Source organism: Apis cerana, linkage group LG5 (genome assembly GCF_029169275.1).
Source record: "Apis cerana isolate GH-2021 linkage group LG5, AcerK_1.0, whole genome shotgun sequence".
Classification (NCBI taxonomy): domain Eukaryota; kingdom Metazoa; phylum Arthropoda; class Insecta; order Hymenoptera; family Apidae; genus Apis; species Apis cerana.
This window is the reverse complement of record NC_083856.1, coordinates 5,377,865-5,400,111: the sequence shown is the minus strand read 5'-3', so window position 1 is coordinate 5,400,111 and position 22,247 is coordinate 5,377,865. Positions and strand designations below refer to the sequence as shown.

At 31.7% G+C, this 22,247-nt stretch overlaps 4 protein-coding genes across 15 annotated transcripts in view; 1 reads left to right on the top strand and 3 right to left on the bottom strand.

Annotated features, from left to right (window-relative positions):
- Positions 1–4,842, bottom strand: part of LOC107996539 (monocarboxylate transporter 12-B-like) — a 46,333-nt gene extending 41,491 nt beyond the window's left edge. Inside the window, exon 1 of the mRNA XM_017054625.3 lies at positions 4,103–4,842. Within this exon, the coding sequence (XP_016910114.2) occupies positions 4,103–4,224 (122 nt within the window). The 5' untranslated portion in view covers positions 4,225–4,842. The remainder of the gene's footprint in view (positions 1–4,102) is intronic.
- Positions 1–22,247, top strand: part of LOC107996541 (delta(14)-sterol reductase TM7SF2) — a 47,075-nt gene that overhangs the window by 21,765 nt on the left and 3,063 nt on the right. For 3 of the 8 annotated variants that reach the window (XM_017054642.3, XM_017054641.3, XM_017054633.3), the window contains exons 1-2: positions 14,754–14,893; positions 15,024–15,249. The exons of 1 other annotated variant lie outside the window; for it this stretch is intronic. In XM_017054642.3, coding sequence (XP_016910131.1) covers positions 15,236–15,249 — 14 coding nt within the window. In that variant the 5' untranslated portion in view covers positions 14,754–14,893; positions 15,024–15,235. Of the gene's footprint in view, positions 1–14,474; positions 14,613–14,753; positions 14,894–15,023; positions 15,250–21,934; positions 22,131–22,247 lie in introns of those variants that run through there. 4 more of the 8 variants (XM_062074614.1, XM_017054635.3, XM_062074616.1 and 1 more) reach the window with 4 other exon arrangements.
- LOC107996538 (monocarboxylate transporter 3) lies at positions 5,318–20,911 on the bottom strand. 5 transcript variants are annotated; one of them, XM_017054621.3, is made up of 11 exons: positions 17,545–20,911; positions 10,306–10,606; positions 10,085–10,228; positions 9,793–9,998; positions 9,490–9,718; positions 8,955–9,403; positions 8,644–8,872; positions 8,398–8,573; positions 8,079–8,301; positions 7,750–7,997; positions 5,318–7,666 (listed from the first exon to the last, which is right to left on the bottom strand). In XM_017054621.3, exons 1-11 carry the CDS (start codon positions 17,635–17,637, stop codon positions 7,517–7,519), a joined length of 2,448 nt encoding a protein of 815 aa, XP_016910110.1. In that variant the 5' UTR covers positions 17,638–20,911; the 3' UTR covers positions 5,318–7,516. The 5 variants fall into 5 exon arrangements, with proteins under 5 accessions (XP_016910110.1, XP_016910113.1, XP_016910112.1 ...); XM_017054624.3 differs by lacking the exon at positions 17,545–20,911 and adding an exon at positions 16,478–17,012; XM_017054623.3 differs by lacking the exon at positions 17,545–20,911 and adding an exon at positions 13,961–14,100.
- LOC107996546 (heat shock factor 2-binding protein-like) lies at positions 18,920–21,998 on the bottom strand. The gene is made up of 7 exons (XM_017054649.3): positions 21,568–21,998; positions 21,291–21,446; positions 20,964–21,144; positions 20,773–20,891; positions 20,563–20,667; positions 20,215–20,480; positions 18,920–20,134 (listed from the first exon to the last, which is right to left on the bottom strand). The coding sequence occupies exons 2-7, from the start codon at positions 21,345–21,347 to the stop codon at positions 19,813–19,815; spliced, it is 1,050 nt and encodes a 349-aa protein (XP_016910138.2). The 5' UTR covers positions 21,348–21,446; positions 21,568–21,998; the 3' UTR covers positions 18,920–19,812.

Genomic DNA, 22,247 nt, shown 5'->3' with positions numbered 1-22,247 from the left:
TATGTCCCTCCAATATCGAAGTGATTAATAAAAATAAAAATAAGATTAATCATCTGAAATATTACTCGTACTTGGAGATTATATCTATAAGAAACTTTCGACTCTACTCTTTGATATCTTGTTAAAATATCTTTATCTTTAACAATTTTGTAAATACTTGAAACAACTCCAATGATCAAATATGTAATTTCTTTTCTTTTTTTTTTTTTTTTTTTAGGATATTCAAATAGAATTCGTCTATAGAAATGTTTTTAATATTAAATCTCCCAGATCGATCATCGATTACGTACATCTTAATAATTTGTTTCGAGTAAAATAATCGATAACTAACCAATTAAAATGTTCTCTTAAATTATAAATATTCTATAAAAATTTTATTTATCTGATTCATTTGACCAAAATTTAAAGCAGGCTATCGAAAACAGATAAATCCATTCATGATTCGTGGACAGATCGAAAGACAATATAATTACCATAATTTATCTATTTTTCTCGATGGCATAGCCATTCTTCAACAAATGGATATTCAAACGTAATTCGCTGCTATCCGTAATTGGAACAATATCGAGATCATGAGCCGCTAGCTATCAATATTCTAGAAATTTAATTCAACTCAAATGATAAAAAACTTATTCTTATTTATATCGAGAATTCAAAGAAGGGAAAAATCATAACGATCAATTTTAAATTTGAGAAAAAATTTTCAACAATATTTAAAATATCGATTCTTCTCCACAGACAAAGTAGAATTGTGTACTTTTTTTATTTTTCTTATTGTTTTAAAATAACGAACAAACAAAATAAATATTATTTTCTATTCTATTAAAGAAAGATATTTAAAATAATTTAAACTTTAATAATTTAAAATTTTTAGATCAATTTTTAAATGAAAGTCTATAGTGTCTGTAGTCCAGATCAAAAGATCGATAGCAAAATTAACGAAGAATTCCATTGAATCGGTATATACTACGATGAAACCCTTATTGAATTCTACTACGGCTCTCGTTGCTCCTCTCGAGAAATTGATTAGGGTGAACTTCTAGATGAGCCATACATTCCATTCACTCGAATCGTGAACATGAATGACTTGATCGCTGAAAAGGCACAGTACAATGAATGATTCTACACGTAGTATATACCTATGGATCGAATGAACGAACGATCTTTCCGAGGCCACGTGCCGGGGCCAAAGTTCAACGGGATTTATCTCTTAGATTCGATGTATATTTACTAACATTCACCGATCCGATATTGGTAAAAAATATTTGCAGAACAAGACGTAATAAAAGAGGCCAATAAATCTGGTGATCCCTGTTGCAAGCTTCGACCCTTATCCATCCTGTTTTTCGTCCAATTCTCTCTCTTTTGTTTGTTTCCCCAGATCAGAGAAAAAATAGCAAGATAAAACGATATTCATATGTTAAACATTAACACGTATGAACACTTTTATATTTCTACATCTTTTCCAAAATATACGGAAAACGATTATATAATAATAAGAAAATAATAATTAAACTTATATTTGATCCGATCGCCAAATGAACGAACAATTTACGAGAATTAAAATATATAATAATTAAAATAAAAAATAATAACTATTATAAAAAAAATTTCTTTCTAATTTTATAATGATTGAAAAAAAGAAATGAGTTTTCTTAACTAATAAATAATGTTGATAATAAAATCATTCATCGATTCGTGAACGACAATTATCGTACAGATTTTTTAATACGTGAAAAGAAAAAGGTTATATGGTAAACCTCAAATGATTTTTAAATTTCAAATAAAAAATAAAACAGTCTTGACCGCTTCGAAAACGAATCGATAAACCGGAAAGGGAATGATAGAAGAAATTAACACAGGCAATTTCCATACATGAGTGCCCACACAGAATCAGCAAGGTCGATTCACTGAACGGCCCTCATTACAGATTCGAAATTAATACATATTCCGATCGGGTTAGTTGCGTTCTACGCATGTGCGTACTGCGCATACGCGATTCTCGCCGTATGGAAATTTCGGAAACAATGTTATTTCGTGATCAAACATCATCGGTATCGCGAATAAGTCAAGTTTTTGCTAAATTAACCGAACTAGAAAAAAAACACAGATGTCTTGCTTTATCCCTCTCTCGGTAATCTCTCGGAATTGGTTCGTGATAAGCGTGAAAATATATGCACACATATATAAGATATACATATGTATAAGATACACTTATATAGAAATTAAAGAATAATACACGAAAATAGTTCTCGAATGCATCCATCCTTCGTAATCACTAACAATAAGAACACGTAAAACGAAGATGTGTAATAGGCAACCACGTGCAAAGGGACGCAACGAAACGCGCATGCGCATATTTTGAAGCGGGAAGAGCGCGTGAACGTTCATAGAATATGAAACATGGTAGATCATATATACGCAATGATACACGTGTATTGTTACTATGTGTACGCACTATACACGCATAAATATGAAAAAACATAAAACATAAATGAGAACGTAATCATATACACGTACACATATGTACACTTTAATATTTTCACCATAAGAAAGAATACATCTGATAAACTCTATACGTTAAGACCGGTTGATTACCTTTCCTTGCGAAGCCACTGTCACCGACTGTCGAAATTCCAGGGAGCGGGTGCAAAAGAAATAGGCCGGAGCGAAACGCGCGCGTGTTCGTGATCGCGTCGTGCGCGTGTACTAAGACGGTACGCGCGATGTGATCGAGAGTAAGCGCGATCAGTGTATCCCGTCGGGTGTGCACGGCTTCCATCGGTCACCGATAACGACCGAATGCCAGATTGGTCCGTCTCGAGCTCACAGGATCGTCCCGTTGGATATACGTTTCGACTCACGGCGCCTGATGATCTGCTGGCGGCACGAAACGTGACGTAATAAACGTAGAAAGTTACAATTATATAGAAATTCTTATTCGAAAATTCTTTACAAGTTTTATAATAATCGCGATGATTAGTGTACATCTTGATCCTTTTTTGCAAGATTAATCGTTAAATTCTTTACAGAATATATTAAAATATATTCTTGCCAATGAAACTGGTTCGCGAAGGATAAAAGAAATTTTTCTAATCGTTTAAGCCATTAATAGTTGATCGCCTACTGACGACATATTACTCGAAAATTGCAATCGATTCTCATCGAGACAGATCGAGACGCCCGCGATTCATTCGATCGAGAATCCAAATCGATATAGACCACCCTCCGGCTATGAAAAGATCGAACGGTTGCACGTAGTAACGATATGGAATCGCAGTTTGTACGATCAACACGCGCGTCGCAAGTTCCGACGATTGTCGATAAGAACTCTGGAGGCGACTGTCCGATAACCCGTTCCAGTAGAGATTGTGTGACCACCGAACCACTTGACAACTCGTTTCGACGTTTTCAACCATAAGACTGTGATAGTGAGCTCGATGACGCAATTAGTGGTGAAAAAAATTACTATCAAAATGTCCAGGCACAGGTGAATACCGTTAATCCATCAATTTAATCGCAACTTATACGCGTCCTTGTTCCTTTCTTTTTCTGTAGCAACAGTTATATGCAACAATGTATATTTAAGAGGCGATACGATTATATATTTTTGTATAATTTGACGATAATTCGTCAATTAATAAATTAGTTAATTAAAACTTGCTCGCGTAAAATTTGTTACAAAACACTATACTAGTTTCACTAGTTCCCGCGTGAAAAAAGGCGGCATTGTCGAACCATGACTACACGTGTCTATGAAATGCAATGTCGCGCGTAGCTCACATGGCGTTGAAATAAACACCAGTTTCTTTCTTTTCTTGATCTATATTCATCTCAGCTAATAATAATACATATTTAATCCTTTCAACAATTATTTCCGTCAATTGTTTCTGCCACAAATGTAATCATAGATTCGTAAAATAAGTTTCTTTTAAAGAAATCTATTTATTTCGAATTTATTGTTTTTCTACTTTTTAACGATTGATCATTGCAATCTACTGCAACTGATCATTCTTCCACAATATTTTTACTCAGATAAATTTCACAGAAACGAAAGATAATCCACCATGAATCCCAAGTATCATCGAGCAAATTCACTCACGTATGCGTCATGATCGTTGTCAACGAAGCTTGAACTTCGGTGTCACATTCACGTTGCACGCAGCCTGATGTCGTCTGCTCCGACTGAAGAAAAAGTGAACAGACCAAAGGGGCAAGTGCCATAAAAGTTAATGGTAGTAGTGAAGTTTGAGGATTGTGTGAAAGAGATAAAAAAGAAAGAAAGAAAGGGAGGGAGGGAAAAAAGAAAGAAAGAGAAAGACAAGAGGCTAGAAGCACGCGATAAACTATTGGAAAAAGCACGAAGTAATCGCGATAAAAAACGACGAATCACTTGCAATTCTCACGCGACAGAAAGAAATGGAGGCGATAAACCTCCTCTCTGTTTCCTACGTTTAGCCCCTCCTGTTACACAGTGGTGCTTAAACGAAAGTGTAAGTTTACTTAAGGTAGGTCGCGCCAAGAATATACGCCTATCGCGCGACTAACTCTCATTCCATTCGTTCGGAATAGAGGGAGGTAGAAAACGGCATCAATAGACGATATCGAATGAAAAAATTTTAAAAATTTGTGTCTAATGTGCAATTAAAAACTTGCATTTCATAGAAATAAAAATTAAATAAGAAAACATTTCCATAATTTTGTACTTGCCACATACGAGCCTTCAGATTTTTTAGCATATTTGGACTTTCACTTTAATTTGACCATCATTGATAATTAAATGTTTTTTCGTGTCTTCAAATGTTTTATCATTATGCCTATATTAAATATTTATATGTCAATTTAATATTTATAATAATTTAGTTTATTTATTTATGTTATTTTTTTTTAATTCTGAGTAATTGTAAACAAATTTTCAATTACAACTAATAATTTAATTATATAATTAGAATTATAATGATAAAAATATATAATAAAATATATTTATAATATATTTTGGTAAAATTGAATTAAAGAATCAAAAAGAAGTTGAAACATTAAGAGGTTTTACACCGATAAATCGTTATTGATAATTGACCGATGTACAATAAAGTAAATTAATTGACATATTAAAATGTTTTATTGCTAATCATTTACTGCGTGCTCGTGATTTACATGCAGCAAGAAAAATATTATGAAAACGTAGTTTGTAAATCAAAACGATATAATTTTAAAAAAAGCAAAATGGCGTCAACGCGCATGTGTATATTCATTTGAGTGCATTCGTAGGAAGTATAGGGAAATACGTATTATTAATAAATAAACAAGCAACGCAATATTTCAGTAATAAAAATTCATAATTCCTCTTCAATTTCAATAAACGTCACCTAATACATTTGTCCTTCTTTGTACCATAGCATATATACTTCACTTTTTTTCTTTTATTGTTTTCTTTTAACATATGCACAGGATTAAGTCGTGCGCACGTGTATTGATACGCTCATGTGTATATGTAAGTACGCATATGTATGCCTCTATTATGCACACACAACATAACACATGCTTCGTGTATCTCTACTAGAAACCCGCCTATTCCTCCTAACATACATACATACGAACATGCGCATGCGAAATGTTACATGAACACGCGCGTCGATAATATATACTCTATATATGTGTATAATAAGTGTTACTGTAACACTTTTGTCGCGACGACACGCGTGCACACGTGTACACTTCCGACTGAATAACATGTATACATTATATTTCAATTCAAATCACAAAAACACGGTCTTTCTGCACGACAATTATGAGAATAAAAATAAGTGTCGTAATAGTTGTACTAATTAATATAGTGTAATAGTAATATTAATGGTAATAGTGATAGCAGTAGCAGTGATAATAGCACTGTTGGTATATTTTTTCTTATTGATAACAACGGTTCTTTTTTTTTGTTATCCAAATCTTACGCATATTGATAATTAATCACCGTAATCGGTTTACCAATAAACGCCGTATATACAATGTACATACAAGTTTAACATTTGTTGTATGCCGTTAACAAGATTTACAATTTTTTTTCATTCATCATGTATATATAAATATATAAATTTATATAACAAAAAAAAATACATATATATCTATATATAGATTTATATATTTATACGGATCATAGGCATGTATGCGATTGTAAATAAAAAGTATCATATATAAATGAATAACATTTTGTCTATTCGCGATGATCAATATTTAATTAGTATATAATGTGACACGACAAATTATAACTTTGCCGAAAATCGCGTAGAACAACACGTGTATTAGTCGAGAATTAGTTTGTGTTAATTAATATGCTTCAATTATTTCACATTTTTTCCCGACAGTCAATTCTGTTAACTAAAGAATTAATTTACACAAACTAGATGCATAAGACGAAATGTTTTCTTTATACATTCAATGAAATAAACATTCTAGTTGAATCATTAATATATTAATTAATTTCTATCTAATAGCATGTTAATTATTCATAATCAATACATTAATACAAGGACGTAAATATGTCCCAAAACAGAAATTATATATTTACTATTTGCCTAGTTTTTTCGGAATTCGTTATACACTATTTTACAATTGCCTATATAATTATTTACAATTTTTTCCGCAATAGCGAATCTATCTGTATGTCAACTAATCCACATTTTTTAATCTATAATATGTATATACATTTGTTGTGTATGCAAGAAAAATATTTCTCTGAATGTAATTTAATTGGAATTATATCTTTGGATTGCGACCAAAAATAGATTTAAGTAATATGTTGTAGATGGATATTCTCGATTAAGAATGGTCAATTATTGCGTGATTATCCGTATAATATATATAACATTACAAGTCAAATGCGATATTCACTAACATAAATAATACGAAAAATCGACATAGTATAGCAAACTTTCTTTCGTTGTTTTCGATATAATAAATTTTAGATCAAAAATAGAATACGAGTAAATATTGCTAGAAAGTACTATAATAGATATAAATGAGCATAAAGAAGAGAGCCATTTGTAAAAAATGAAAATTGACCATCCTTATTCTAAATTAATATTTATCATTTGTGATGATTAATAATATTCATTTCAATATTATTCGATATGCAAGTGCAAAAGCATTTTTTTCACTTTTTCAATATTTTTCATACTGATCATTCTATACTGATTAAGTTAATAAATTTTTCTATCTATCATCTACTATTGACATAGGCAAATGAAATTCTTCACCTGATGGCATTTTTTACATTGTTATATATTTGTATATATATATGTATATTTATATTTATATATTAGAGTTTCATAAAAAAAATTAGATACAATTGCAAAATTCTAAATACGTTAAAAATACCATCAGGTTGTACTTATTAATTTGTGCTTTAGCATTAAAATGTATAACGAAGAAGTACTTTTTTCAGACCTTTTTGAAGCAGCAGCCCTATCACAGTATGGCTCGGAGATGAAGGCTTTTTTTTTCTCCTTATACAGATCAGATTTTATAAAACAGATTCTATTTGTTTAATTTCCTTTTCAGGAGGTTCTTGCGGAGATGGCGCAGTTTCTACAATTTCAGGAATATCCTCTTCATTTTCTTCTTCGATATCTTCATCAATTGGAGTCAATGTATCTAATATCACAGGCTGAGTCTGTAACAAATTTTATATTTCTTTATTAATTTAAAATAGTTTAAAAATATTGTTTATATGTGTATTATACTTATTATATTTACCTGTGGCGTTGTACAGCGTTTCATTGCTGGAGCCATGAAACTAGTAACTGTACTTACAAGGAAGAAAAATCCTGCCATAAAAAATGGGATACTATAGCTTTGCGTTGCGTCATAAACAGCACCTGCTAAAGGTGAACCAATGATAGCTGCTGCTCCTCTAAATAAGATTAAGAGGCCAAATGCATTGGTCAATTTGTCCAATCCCAAAAGGTCTACCAAAATAATTGACGTCAAAGAAATATATCCAGCTGAAATATTATGAAAACAAATATATAATATCAAGACAAAAAATCAGACTTAAAATAAAATTTATTAATTTCAATACTTACATATAGCTATTCCAAAAAGAATGCTCATAATAATGTAAGCAGGATATGAATGACAAAACGGAATTGCAGCCACAGCAACTGTTGATATAATTAAGCAGATATTATTCAACAATAGCGAGTCTACTTGTGGAAAATCTGCAATATATCCACAAGCTACACGACCCAGAGTATTGGTAATTCCAATAATAGATACTAAATATGATGCAAGAGTCTTGTCAATATTCTAAAAATGATATGTATTGAAAAATTGATATATATGATTACAAAAATGTAATAATAATAAAGGTAAAAAAAGAAATTATTATAATTTTTAACTTACATCTAAGACTGCAGCATCTAATAAATATACAAAAGGGACATATAAACCAGCCATTCCAAATACGTTACTAATACCAATTAAAAGAAATACTGGGTCTTTTAGCAAAGATACATCCATCATAGTTGCCAGAGCTTCTTTGAACGAATCAGGTAATACCAAACAAGGACATAGAGGTTCTGTAACATTTATTGTTTTAATATAAAAATTTATAAATCATTGAATATTTATTTTTGAAAAATTTCTTACGCTCGCGCGCCTTTTCAATATCGGTGTCTTTAATATCTCCACGAACGGATTTTGATAAAGAAATAACACTTTGACGATAATTTGCAAGTGATTTTTGACTTTGATATTCTGGTAAGTTAACAACACTACCACTATAAAAAATATCCTTTCTTGATAGTGGTCGAATTATTTGTGGTTTTTCTTTTGGAATACTAGTTTTACTTGTGGTAAAAGTAATACTTTCGCCATCCTATAAAATATATATTGTTTATAATTTACATAATAATTTTGTTAAATTAAGTATATGTTCGAAAAAGTATGATAAAACGTACATCTATTTCCGCATTATTATTTCGAGAACCCATAACACTGCTTGTCGAAAGTCTCAAATGCAAACTCTTTCTAATATCGCCATTAGAATTCAATGTTGTTCTAGAATTCTTAATGGCACTAAGACTTGGTTTATACCTTTCACCAGTACTTGTTTTACGGATTCTATCAAAAAAGGGTACAGAACCATTTTTAGGTAAACCTTGTACATGAGTTGTGAAAGCAGGCTGTGAAGCATTTCTAGGAATTATTGGTTTGAATTCGCTTTCAGACTTCTCTGTTATATCTTTGGTATCATCAATATTTTTTCTACTCTTTGATTTAGTGGAAATGTTTTTTAAGTCCATACTGCCACTATTACTAGTTGCTCCACTAGAAGAGTGTTCTTGTACTTTCACTTCCGATATAGTGGGAAGAGTTGGTACCGTTGGAACTGGTGTTAAAGGAGTTCCTTTAATATTAAAATATATCATAATGAAATATATTATAAAAACCATATTTAATTATCAATATTAATTTCAACTCATATTTTCTTACCAGGCACTAATTGGTCTAAATTGAAACTGGAATGAACACCAGGATCAATATTAATAGGCATTTTCATTCTCTTTTCCATAGATCCATCAGGCAGTTGTACCATGAAATAAGAACCCCCAATACTTCCACGTTCCATTTGAAATCTTTTCTCCTCTGCCATTCTTTGTAACAATGGTTTAACAGAAGAAGCTTTTGGATATTCTAATGGCCTCATCATTGCACCAAATACCTGTGATGTTCACCTATTGTTATCATCAAATCTATGTTCTATAATTTCTTAGAAAACTTATAGATATTACTTACAGCACAATTTAAAATAAGGCCTGCAAGAATTAAATTTGCTCCTTTCCAATTATATGCTTCTAATAACATTGTTGCAAGAGGTGCAAATGCAAATGTGCCAAATCCTGAACCACATACAGCAATACCTGTAGCTAATGATCTTTTGGTTTCAAAATAATAACCTACACAAACTACTGCTGGCAAATATATTAAACCAAATCCAATTCCTGAAACAATGTTATAATTACTATAATATATTCAAATTATCCAAAAAATAACTTAAAATCTAATATATCTAAAATATTACACACACCTCCCATAACACCATAAGTTATCATAAGCATATTTACACTGGTTGAAAATGTTGAAAGTACAAATGCTGCTGCACCTAAAAAACTTCCTGCCATACATACTGCTCTACATCCATACTTATTCGTTAAAGCACTGACAATAGGTCCTAAAAAATAATTGTAATATTTAAAACTAATATATTATTATTAAAAAAAAAAGATACTTTATAATAAAAAAATTTACCAGCACTGAGGTACATGCCAGATAACAATGAACCAACCCATGCAGTTTTGCCTTTTCCTTCTCCAAAATATGTAACAAATTCTCCCAGAAAAACACCAAATGTATAAGCGATACCATCAACTATCATATTACACATGAATGATGCAAATACCACCACCCACCCATATCCACCATCTGGTGGGGGTGGTATGTCATGGTATTCACATAATGATCCTCCTTCATCTTCTGGAGATGCTTCATCACTAGCTCCATCAGTAGCAGTTAATTTTGCATGCTCTTCTACAGAATATTCACTTTCCGTCTGTAAAAAATATAAATATTTTCATCAGTTTAATGATAATGTATAAATGTAAAGTTAAATATTATATTGTTTCTAACATTATTTAATATATTATTATATATTAAAGACAATAAAAATCAGATTTAATGTAATTCATCTATTATTAAAAAATTTGAATATTTTTTAAATCTTGTAACATTATAATATTGTAATGTTAATATTTATGTTTGTCTTTTATAAAGTAGTGGTAGTTCACCTTGTAAAATATAAGAAAAATATCAAATACCTTTCTTTCATACTAATGTGTAAATATATAAACATCATTCTACATGTATCTGATTAATAAATTAAATAAGAAATTTTAAAAATTTCAAAAAATTTTTACATTTAAATAAAAAATTATTTTTACACATTTTTCTCCAATGAAAATAGAAATTTAATAAAATTATAATGATAAAATTATATGAATCAACAAGAACGCAATTCCGGAAGACATCTTTTGGAGCGTAATGTGAGAACGAGCGGTCGTGCCATATTATAAGATGATCTCATAACGCAAACGCAAGCATAGATATTATATGGCTACTGTGACTTAACCATTCCCTAAGGCTACGTTTATCCAAGGTAAAATAGTGTTTCCTCTGAATCTAATAAACAAGAAACGATATTGATCACGCGATAAAAATGACTCTTTCACGAAAATTCAATGTATAACTCTTTAATACTTTTTTAACATAATATTCTAAGGATACTAGTAAATTTAAAAAAAAAAAAACGTACAAAAGAATATACTTCCATGCCTTCTTGAATTTGAACATATTTTGTATAATCGTAAATGAAAAAATCCGTAAGGGACTTGTTTTATAAATATTTTGGAATAAAAGAGTTCGTACAATGACCTAGACTGCCAACATATTAAATGAATTCAAATATAGCGCTAAGACATACGAAAGCATCGATAGTGACTCGATAGTGACTTAGCCGAATGGAAGGTCAGCCGAATCAGCTGATCTACTGTCATTAGAATTGGTAAAGCGTGCGCCACCTAACGTCAAGGCAAAGGAAACTTGACAAGAGAATTGTTTTCGACCTTGTTTTCGTGACGGTGGTGTCACATTTGCAACGGGTGCAAATTGTGCACACAAGTACGCAGTGATACACGGCTGTGCTGACAATATATACAAATGCGTGTATGGTGTTTCGCGTTTGTCAGAAACTGCTACAAAAGTGTAAATTACATTTATCAAGGCTAAGTCACGTGTTGTTTCCGAACACGTACGAAGAAACTATAAAGAAAAGCGAAACGAGATAGTGCCTTGAAATTTGAAGCGAATCAGATCACCTAAGAATAAAGACAAGAAACGCTTAAACGCACGCATATTACCAAATAGAGACGAATTTTCGAAACGTACCGTACTGATCTTCCGCACGCGACGCGAGCCGTATTGGCTGTACTGCGACTTGTTGAGCGACACGCGCGACATTCTATGATCGCTTTAATGTCAGACTCCGTTCGTTTCGTCGTTGGCCTCCACACACTGTGCAGAGTTCTATTTTCGTAGAAGTGCACGCAGCTGCGCGCGCTGTATATTCTTTCTTTCCGTGACTTTATCCCTCAAAGTTTGCCACGCTACGCCACTTCCGCGCGATTTAACACTCCCCCTGTTAGCAAATAACAGGAGTAGCAATATCAATCATCAAAATCCGCTGCCATGTCTTTCACACTCGCGCGCTTCGAGTCAACTTCTATCATACGACCATCGCACGCTCACTGCCTTGTATGTATTATGAATCAACCGAACTTAAAAAACATACGCAGTAACTTTTTTAAAAAAGTACACTTTTGAAGAAATTAAGAATATATATTTCTTTATTCCTCCTTGCAACACTCGATAACGATACACGTACACAAAGTAACGTGTCTTAATAAATTCAGTTCATCAATAAGATTCAGCTATGAGATTCGGATGCACACGAATGAAACGGCACTATACACCTAAAATGATTCAGCACGCGCAAATTGTCATGACAAGTTTGCCGGCAGAAACGATTGGTTTTGCTGTTGGACGTATAACTGCTATGTATCACTACGCACTACAGAGATTCTATTTATATACAAACACGGTAGTAGAGCTTTCTTCAAATTTCCATGTATAAAATAACTTTATTTTCTATATGCACAATATTCTTTCTTCTGTCATTGTGTCTTGTGATCTTTGTATAGTGCAAAAATAATGCTGAATGAACAAAACAACATGCAACGATGTGTTAATAATGTAATCACTGCGTTTTGGTGATTGCAAATGTATGTGCGAATACACTGTGTTTACTACTATTATATTTTACGATCCTAAGATATACAAATGACTAAACTACACGGATCTTCGTGAGAATTTAAGTACCCGTCGAACAAAAGAACTGCTTGCGACAACGAGAGAGCACGGAGCTCTCGTTGAAGCGGCACTGATCGTTTGTGCGCGAAAAGTTAACCTATAAATGCGAAGCGTCTCATGCGTCCCCACCCTATCACAATTACGTGGCGCGACAACCAGACGATTTGTGAATTTGCTGAATCAAGATTTTAAAAAATGTTTTAAATTTTTATATGTATGTTTTTTTCTTTAATTATTTTAATTAATATAAAATAGAATTATATTAAAGAAAAGAAAATCGATCTAAATTTTCAATAATTATTTTCATAGATATTTTTAACATTTGCAACAATTTTCAATACGAAATCATTTACTTAAAATACTTTATGTTTTTACAAAAGTATTGTAAAACTATAAAATGTCAAGCTTAGATTATGATACAATTCGAATTAGTTATACTATATATTTTTAATAATTTTAATAATTTTTTTACAGATATCAAGAATATTCTTTTTAAAAGAATATTAAGAAAATAAAATTTTATAAAAATTATTATACAAATTAAATTTATTTTTCAATTTTTTTATTTCAAAGACAACAAGTTTAAAATATTTTCGCTAAAAAACACATTTTTAAGAATAAATGACAATTTATGATAATAAAGATTAAACTAAAAAATTAAATTATATGAATCAAAAAAAAAACTTAATGTTTTATTTAATTCAAAATATAATTATTATGGATAAAAAAGTACAAAAATAAATAATTCTATAACACTTCACGCAAAGTCAAAAACTTTTTAGTATCGTTTAACGAATCAATAATTGTATCAAGGGTTACTTCGTGTATTATGGGAGATATTGCACCGATTGACCAATACATTGCAGCTCAATGTCACTCGACTCTGCTCAGCATAGATGATTCACATTTGACTGGTATAATAGTATAGAGATCGACAAGTTATTTATTCTAACGTGCAATTATAGCAGCAACTTGAACTTACGTTTAATGTTTCGACATATCGTTCCGCGTTAGCCATTAGTCCGATGCACGCGCGTTGTAGTTTTTTTTTTAATATCACGGGATAGAGACAAGTCCACCTCAACCGTTTATGCAATTTTTAGAGTTTCGAAACGTTACCTCACTAAGCAAATATTTGCTGGCAACGCTCTCGTACTTCAGGAAGAAAGTGACAGTTCCCGGTGGTGTGTTGCTATCAGGTGGCTTCGAGAAATCATGTTCATGGTCGAACGGCTAAATAATCGTACGCGAAACATTGTATATCGTAAAGTGACCATCATATAGTAGCGTGACGCGCGCACTAATAATCTAAGTCGATGCTTACACTACCATGAAATTAATCTTGCACGCGAATGAAGGTTACCAAATATATCATACTATCGAGATTACCGATACATAGAATCGCGGTTAATCGATTGCCATTTAATGATGGCCGTCACGACGAAAATCACCAAACGATCGAATTACAGCGATATGAACGATAGCTGGCGAAAGGGGGCGGGGCGCTGAAGCAGGAGGGCACTAAGTAAACATTCTGAAGATGATCTCGAGTCGATATGTAACAGTGGTGGAAACACTCAAAGAATCAGCACCGATAAAAGGGATAGGTAGACGGGAGGAGAATGGTACCACTGGTATGTAACGTCGATCACGCGAGAGTTAGTACTGCAACATGCTGCATTCCACTGATGCTTTACTCGTCTGCTCGAGCACGTTTATGAATTAATTAGATAATAACTAGCGACAATTAACGTTGAAGGCACAATACATGAAAACACCATCTGCTTTTGATCTCCGCACAAAAATTAACCAGGAATAATTAGATAATATTGTTCTATAAAACAAAATCAGTACGTTTAAATAAGAATTTTTTTGTCTCAATTTGAATTTGATTGATTGAATTCGAAAGTTATAGGTATCACATTTTTTTTTGTATTTTCAATTGTAATATTTTCAATGAAAATGATATAGATATATACGTGCAAGCGTAAATAAAATTCATAATTTATAGTAATTATAAGAACATCTGGTTCTTGTCTTCTTAGAAATATCAGCGGCAACAGTGCTTTAAAATGACTCAGAAACCGTAAACAAGAACTACATCATGATATTTTCTTGATTTGTAACAGATCATTGTTTATGACGATGTTAGTCTCTTCTTCATTGTCCCAGTTTGCTTAGGACCGCGAGATATCAGGAGTCATGATAAAAGCATGAATATAATCAGGAAAGGAAGAGCAACATTCTCCCTGCTTCGATGAATCACATTGTGTGAGTAATTATTTTAAATTATAATCTTACCGAATTGTTGAATTGATATGATACTTTTTTTTTGTTCGCTTATATTAATAAAACAGAAAAATTTAAAAAAGATTAAAAAAAAATAAAACCACTCACAAAGTTTGAAAAATCGCTAATAAATTATTTAAAATCATGTGATTCAATCTAATCAAATTTATTAGGTTTAAAGGAATTAGGAAAATTCACTACCGTTTGTAATCACTGTGATTAATCGCCTATTTATTCTGTCCATGATTCGCTGTCGCAATTAGTTCAATCGACTTCATTAATTACATTATTAATTTATAATGAAGATTAGGTGTCCGAAATTCATTTCTTATTTATCGAAATTTGTTAATGACATCTAAATAAGAATCTTTGATAGAAACAATCAAATTTATAGGTATTCCTACTTACAATTTAATATTTATCGGCCGAATAGCCGAAGGATAAGGGAAATACTCGACATCGATACAGAATGATAACGAATTCAACAAACACTTAAAAGATAAGATGTTCTCGCGTAATACATCTTGATCCATGGCTCGACATCAATCCATAAACTGGCACGTGATATAGTCTACGAGGTACATAATACAAAAAAATAATAACATCCATAACTCCACCCAAAATGCAAAATTTCATACGCGAAATTTATTCCTTCTAATGTTATCAACGATATACTGATGAGCTGTTTGCAAGCATTATCGTTGTTCTAACTAGGTAACACAAATCACTTTCACTTGTGCATTTCGTGATTAATTTAATCATATATATTTTGTCATTCAATTTATAATTTTTTATAATATTAATTAATAATATTTTTCAAAAATAGCGTGCCATGAAAATTACCAATAAAATTTTTGTACACGTGCGCAAAAAAAAAACATGTTTATCAATCGAAAATATTTCGTTATCAATAAATTAAATTTTTATTAAACCGATGAAACAACGGATTGATGTTATTCAATCTTTTTGAAATTAACTCATGTGGTAATATATCAATGGAATAGATCATACAAGGAGGGTTGTAATCATTGTCAACATCATAATTTCAATATAAACACGATTCAACTTTTACTATATTACTTTACTTATCTTAACGTGCGATTTTAACGACATGAAGCGACGTCTTTAGTTAAGAGTAACAAAATAAAACGAACATGATAAGGTAAAAATTTATAGACTATTATTCGATTAGAAAATCTATTTTACATACCTTATTTTTAGGCGACATCGCACGATATTGGCGTTCTATTTAAATAAAGATGAATACACCCTCACAGTAAATGAGAAAACAAATAAGGAGGGAAAAAGAGATGGCCGTACTCGTGCCACCTGAGTGGACAGTGTCCAGCTGTGGAACGAGAAAGAAGCGATATGAAAATGCGCGCTGCTCAACCACCGGCTGACTTATCGCATCGCAGTCGGTTGAGTCCATCCAATTCCCCACTCTATGAAATCCATCTCACTTCATTTCCCTTGCCAACTCTTCTTCATGTATTCCATCGTTTCGATTTGCTCATGTTTCTCTCTTTGTTTTACGATTTCTCTTTCTATATTCTTATCCTTTTCTTCTTCTCTTTGTTACACACAAAACCGACCGTCTTCCTTCTGCTACAGATTTCCACGCAGACATCATTCATGCAATGCAATATCGTGCGCGCGGAAATAAAATGCGTGGCTACTGATCTATCGATAAGTACAAAGTTCTAACTATGTGTACACCCAGATATTTCAAATATGCACAAGATATCACTGTTGGATGAAGATCTTTTAAACATTGGACGTGACACAAACTAGCAAGATGATACCAACGAATATATGCTATTTAATGAATAAGAGAATAATCAAGCAAGGAAAAAAGTTAAGTGTTAAAGAGAAAAAATTCAGAAAAAATTTCAAACTTCATTTATTTCGGAATTCAATACGATTGAGCAAGTTATTTTCTAAATTAAACAATTCTTATATTAAACAGAGTTTCATCATGAAAGGAGTTCTAAAGCAGATACGCGAATACATTTCTGTTTTATGACGAAAATAGAGTAGCAAATCATAGTGTTCGATTTACTTATTTCACATTAACTATTTCAAATATTACAATTCAATCAAATTTTTCTTATGATGATTCTTTTATTATTATACATTACTATGAAAGTATAAACTGAAATATTATGAAATAAAAATTATAAAAATTAAAAATAAAATCAAAAAAACAAAAACGGTTTTAACTTATAGTTAATAGGAGGGGAAAAAGCAATAAAAATAAGAAATGAAAAAACTTACGATATGATTGACCATAGGTTTTGGCTTGATTTGCAGGCCATCATCGTCGCCGATCTGCTCCCCAATCTGTTCGCGGCTACTGGTAGGGCCCATCTCGGCGCCGCGGCGCCTACCTTAGACTCGGTTGTCACTATCTTCAACGGATTGAAACAGCCACAGCTTCGTGATCCTATGTCCTCGTATACGAGGAACGATGCGAGAACAAAGCAATCACCAGCCGGATGACACCTTGTCCGGGCAGTCCGCTGCGCCCCCTTTCGATTTATAAGCTTTCCATTGGCGATACATGAACAATCCTGGAAGTCGTAGCTGCTCGATGACAGCTTCTTCCGGGCTATTCAGCGCGTCTTTTTTTTCCTTTGTTTCTTTTCTCAAACTTCTTTTTCTTTCACTTCTTCGATGTTACAATACACTATGATACTTGAAGATGAAAGAACCAGATTTTCTTAAAAGTTGAACATTTGTCAAAGGATAATAAATTGCTCCTTTGGTGCTAGAACGTCGATGATACGTCGGTTTCTTTTTCCGGTATTCTCGTTACGACCAATTCGGTGAAATCGCGACACGACTGCCACCACCGGCACCAATTTCAGATTATTAGAACCCTCAATAACAACGAGGACGTCGCTTACACCCCGCGCACGACCTAGTCCACGAAATTTCGATCCACCTTTTCAGGAATCTATTACGTGCCGCCTGACCTGTTCCTTTTTTAATCGTTCGCGTTCCAGTGTGATACAATAAGAAAAAATTAATAATAATGCTATCACCGTTGTCGCAGCCGTTCGAGTGAGTATATTTACGATGCAACCAGATAACGGAGAACGTGAAAATCTTGTTGGAAAGAATTTTCTTGCAGACGATCCCGCCGCGGGTGGGTAGCGCCGCGGCGCCCCGGGATCAATAAAACGACCGCCCGGCCGTCGCCTTTCCTAGGTCCTGCCTGCCTGCCTGCCGTGATCTCCCGTTTACGCGACGCTGGACGTCGCGACGCGTACCCCCTCTACTCTTCACACCGCGACCGCTGAACGCGCCGAATGTATCCATTGGACGCAAGCGCGATTTCTTGTCGCGCACGCCCCCACACGGTCTCTCCCCACGAGCTTGCGCAGCATGATTATCGACGCGATAGTCGGTATTGCATGCACTATATGTAACTCTTTCGTCCCAATCCTTCCTCCTGTTCCTTCGAGATTCCTATCTCTTTATGCGGAACAACGAAACATACGGATTTCTCAGAGTTACTATTTCCGTTAATGTCGCGGTTTTTCCATTCCTCGCGAGAATCAATGAACATAACTTTTATTATTGTGGATCATGAACCACACCGAGCTTTTCATTATAATGATTCATAAAAAGGATAAAAATATTTTAATTTTTCCCTTAATCAAATTAGATTTTTATTTTAATGTTTGCTATAATTTATTTACAAACATATAGCTTGCTACAAACACTTGCTATATGTATCAATCTTGCCATATATGGCAGAGTAGAAAAGTACAGAAAAATAGCTAGACTGTAATTACAATTTAAGATAATATAATTATACTATTTATTAGTACAGAGAGACTATTTGCAACTGCAAAATGCACTCGTATAATATGTATGTTTTGTTGGCTTTGCAATTCAGAAATAAGATACTGCAGTATTGTCGCAACCTTCGAAGTTGAAGGTCGCCGATGTTCAATGAAAACGAGTATATTTGTTATGTATTTGCAGTGCAGTGTGATGTAGTTTATATATCAATTATGTATGTTAAATGAAACATATTATAATTCCTTCAAATCTTTAATTAAAAAGGAAAAATATTTTACGTTAAGATATAAAATAAATAAATTATTAAAAGTTATTTAAACTTAAAATTAAAAATATTAAAAAGTTTTGGAAAAATTGATTTAATTACTTAGAAAATATTTTTACGCTCGATTATGTTTTATTCAATCGCATGCGTAATTGATTTCGTACTATTCCGTATTATTCCGTATTATTCCACACAATTGCTTTTATTTTGTAGCTGCATAAGGCAGATCGATATTCGACAGTTCTCAAACTAGTCACGAATATATTCCAAAGATATTCTGATGTTTGATAATATCAATTGCAAAAATAGATGTTTATACTTTGTAGCGAAAACGCAAACCGAACTTCATTCGAATATTTTAATTCCTGTTAATCTAGAAGATTAGCAACATGAACAAAATTCCTTTCTTATAAACAAATTTCAATTCAGTTTATCCAGTAAGAAAGAAAATCGAGATAGTCACGCGTTTAACTCAAACGGATAAATTTCTGCGAATCCCGCAACTGTTTTATCACTTGTTTCGCAACTGTACTCATTTCATTTTTATTCGAAGTTGCAATATCTTCTATTTTACTAATCGGTAGAGTAGTAATCAAGTCTTGAATGTATTTGGGATTAGTCAGGCCATATGTCATTGATTGTAACACGCGCAGACATAGAAACTGTGTTTCATCTGGTAATGAATTGTTTTTCAAGTAACAATTTAATACGTCGCCTACTCGTGATTCGAAGAGATGCTGTAAGCCGGTTTTATTCATACTGACGTTATAGAATATCATCAACATCAATCTATATAGGAACACAATATTCGATCCAATTAGGAATATCAAAAATTAGGAATATCAATAATTCGATATTCATAAAATTACCTTTTTAAAGATAGAGAACCTTGCGAAAGTGGCAAAGTGGGCATAAGTTTTACCATTTTTTGTACTAAAGCTCTACCATTCGGATCAGTGATTAAAAATTCACGTCCCTCAGGTGTAGCAGATATGTTAGTCACGATGCCTAACAATCCAATTATAAACTGATATTCGACATTACAAGTAGGGGGAAAAGCGTTTTGATAAGTGTTTATAAATGCGACGAAACTTCCGTCCGTTATCGATAAAAATTCACCGATCATATGCTGAAACTATAGAATAATTAGCACAAAATTATACTATTCTTTAAATAGATATATTATTTGAATTATTCTTGAAAATAGAAATATTTACCCCCGAAAGCCAAACATCGACAATTTCTGGAAGTCGAGATGCGCGCCATGTTAAATTACCCAAAACTGCCCCTAAAGTTGCACAGTATGTACTTTGATTCAATATCTATGAAAGATATAAAAATATTTATTTATTCTAAATAATAAAATAATAAAAAATTTCTAAATAATAAATATTAAAATATTTCATGTTAAATTATTGTTAAATCACTTGTTCTCTTAAATATTCTATTTCTTCTTGAGCCTTTTTATTTTTATCTATTTGTTGTTGCAATTGGCTATGTAACTGTTCACATTTGAGCTCTAAAATTGAAATTTTTTCTTTTTCCTCTAAAAATAATAAAAATATTAATTAATAATATGTTGTAGTTTATTAAGAAAAAAAAAAAAATAAGAGAATACCTTTATTTATTTCATCGGTTAATGATTTCGGAAATAAAGAAACGAGATCTTTTTGACCATCATCTATGTTTAATTTATCTAAGTCTATATCTAATCCAGAATTAACGAGCGTTTGCGGAACATCTTTTATAAATTTATGGATATTTTTTTCTACTGTGCTTAGGGTGTCTTCCATAGAAATCTGAAAAATTATATTACATATATATTACGAAGACATAAGTTTTCTTTTGTGTCATTTCTGGATATTTTTTTTTTATATTCTAAAAATCACGAGATATAAAATGAACAATGTTAATCATTTTTTCTATATTAAACAAATATGAATACCAAAAATTGTTTTTCGTCTTCTAAATTTGTTTGTTCTTCTTGAGCATTCTTGTCCATGTTTGTTCAATTGAATTTTATATTGATACAAGTAATTTCCTTGTATGTTTAGCGAATTGATATTTTGAATATTTTTAACATGTTGACAATTATCGTAACCTACATAAAATATAAATTATTATGAAGATATAAAAATTTATATATCATAAAAAGATAATTTCGAATATATTATAAATTACAGATTATTTTTTTTTAAATAAATAATTGTTTATTTACTTACAAATTATTTTTAATTATATTCTTCTTTTCGTATAAATCACGAAAAAATTAAAATCTTATTTCTTTAATTATAACTTCCATAAAAAAAAAGACAAAAAACATAATATTACTATTTTCAGTCAACATCTAATAAATAATAATGTTTAGATATAAATATATGTAAAGTAATATAATATATTTAATGAAAAAAAATTATTTTTAATGAAATTCGATTTTTTTTTAAAAAAAAAAGTTTCTATCTAATGCACTTCTTTCAAATACTGAATTCGATACAAATATTCAACTTAACAATATCTTTATTTTGAAAATATATTTTTATTTGTCACTATATGAAACATCCTTAAATTTGAAATAGCTTTTTTATGAATCCATCATAATATAAATAACGCATGTATTTAGCGTGGCTTGCATTTTATGCATCTCGGAACACTCGAGGGTGAGCGTGGTTTCGTGTTATGATGCAAAAAAAAAGCGTTAATTATAACCTTTCGATTAGAAGCTCTCTTATTTTTAAACTAAACGGAATTTCATCAAGATATTGCTATAGTCTAAGTAAAATTCCATGTAAGTTGTAAAAATACGATGATTAACATTTTGATATGTTAGAATTTAATTCATGAATCATTATATATGTGTTTGTTTTTGATCATAGAAGTTGTAAATAATATTACAAATATTCAA

Coding starts and splice junctions, on each gene's coding strand:
- LOC107996538 (XM_017054621.3), bottom strand. CDS start 17,637: ATGGGCCCTACCAGTAGCCGCGAACAGATTGGGGAGCAGATCGGCGAC. Junction 9,404..9,489: donor TTTAGACCAATTAGTGCCTG/GTAAGAAAATAT, acceptor TTAATATTAAAG/GAACTCCTTTAACACCAGTT. Junction 8,302..8,397: donor TAGATGCTGCAGTCTTAGAT/GTAAGTTAAAAA, acceptor TATCATTTTTAG/AATATTGACAAGACTCTTGC.
- LOC107996546 (XM_017054649.3), bottom strand. CDS start 21,347: ATGGACAAGAATGCTCAAGAAGAACAAACAAATTTAGAAGACGAAAAA. Junction 21,145..21,290: donor AAGACGAAAAACAATTTTTG/GTATTCATATTT, acceptor ATAATTTTTCAG/ATTTCTATGGAAGACACCCT. Junction 20,892..20,963: donor AACCGATGAAATAAATAAAG/GTATTCTCTTAT, acceptor TATTATTTTTAG/AGGAAAAAGAAAAAATTTCA.